This window comes from Phalaenopsis equestris, unplaced genomic scaffold, assembly GCF_001263595.1.
Source record: "Phalaenopsis equestris unplaced genomic scaffold, ASM126359v1 Scaffold192850, whole genome shotgun sequence".
NCBI lineage: Eukaryota > Viridiplantae > Streptophyta > Magnoliopsida > Asparagales > Orchidaceae > Phalaenopsis > Phalaenopsis equestris.
Window position 1 is genome coordinate 1 of NW_018212799.1, and position 993 is coordinate 993.

The 993-nt window shown below is 44.2% G+C and overlaps 1 protein-coding gene across 1 annotated transcript; it reads right to left on the reverse strand.

Moving 5' to 3' along the window:
• Window positions 1-6: 6 nt before the first annotated feature.
• LOC110034737 (WAT1-related protein At5g07050-like) lies at window positions 7-990 on the reverse strand (the record flags this gene model as incomplete). Its single annotated transcript, XM_020738980.1, has 3 exons — window positions 7-489; window positions 608-759; window positions 856-990. Coding segments are annotated over 3 exons (588 nt in total), but the record flags the coding sequence as incomplete, so codon positions are not given.
• Between the last annotated feature and the right edge of the window lie 3 nt (window positions 991-993).

Genomic DNA, 993 nt, shown 5'->3' on the forward strand with positions numbered 1-993 from the left:
AAAAAACCCAAAAAAAAAAAAAAGGGAAGAAAAAGAAACTTGAGAAAAAAGGTCAGGCAAAAGTCCCAAAAGAGCTCCTTTGCCATAGACCCTGTACCCCTCGCATTCTGTTTATGCTCTTGATAGCCATCTTCTCTAAGCTCTCTCTCTCTTTCTCTCTTCGCCAAATTAGAACTTTACCCAAGCTTCTAACTCTTGAATTCTTCCTTCACCTTCATGAAGGCTTCTGGTACCGGCTCTACAACTGCAACCACCAAAGAATCAACAGAAGGTAAAGATGATATCATCTTCTTGTTGTTGGCTTTTGCCTTCTCAATCTCCATTTCGTCTGCTTCCATTTCCAGAATCTGTACATTTCCTTCAATGACACCCTTCACAGCTGCAAGAGGCAGAGCCATGGCTTCTTTCTCTTCCTTCTCTTTGCTCTCTCTGTATTTTCCCCAGAGAACAGAGTACAGCCCTCCCACAATCAGAAAACTGCCAAGAACTCTGCAATGATAAGAGAATAAAATCAAGAGCCCGGCCATCGGGTAGGGGGAGGATAAGGGGATAAAGGAGGAAACTTTGGCTTAGTTAAAGTAAATAAATTCCATGTTCTTAATCTTACCCTCCCATATAAATCTTCTCAGCAAGAACAAAGGAGCCCATGATGGCCACTATGATCATCATCAAAGGGCTGAAGGCTGATGCAAAGACGGGACCTTTCTTCTGAATCACCAATCCCTGAACATAGTATGCGATGCTCGAAGTCACAATTCCCTGCAAAATTATTTCTTTTGCTTGTTAGTGCCATCTCATTCTCTGAAAAGAATTATAGAACAGAAGTGCAGACAGGGGAGCGGAAATGAAGCTCACGGCGTAAGCAGCAGCCAGCAGGTTCATGTCCCACCCAATGCTCCAAACCGAAGGCCTCCCTCTCTCCGTAACGAGGGTGACAACAATGGCTTGCAATGTTCCCACAAAGCAAATCAATGAGGTGAGGGTGAGCTGCGC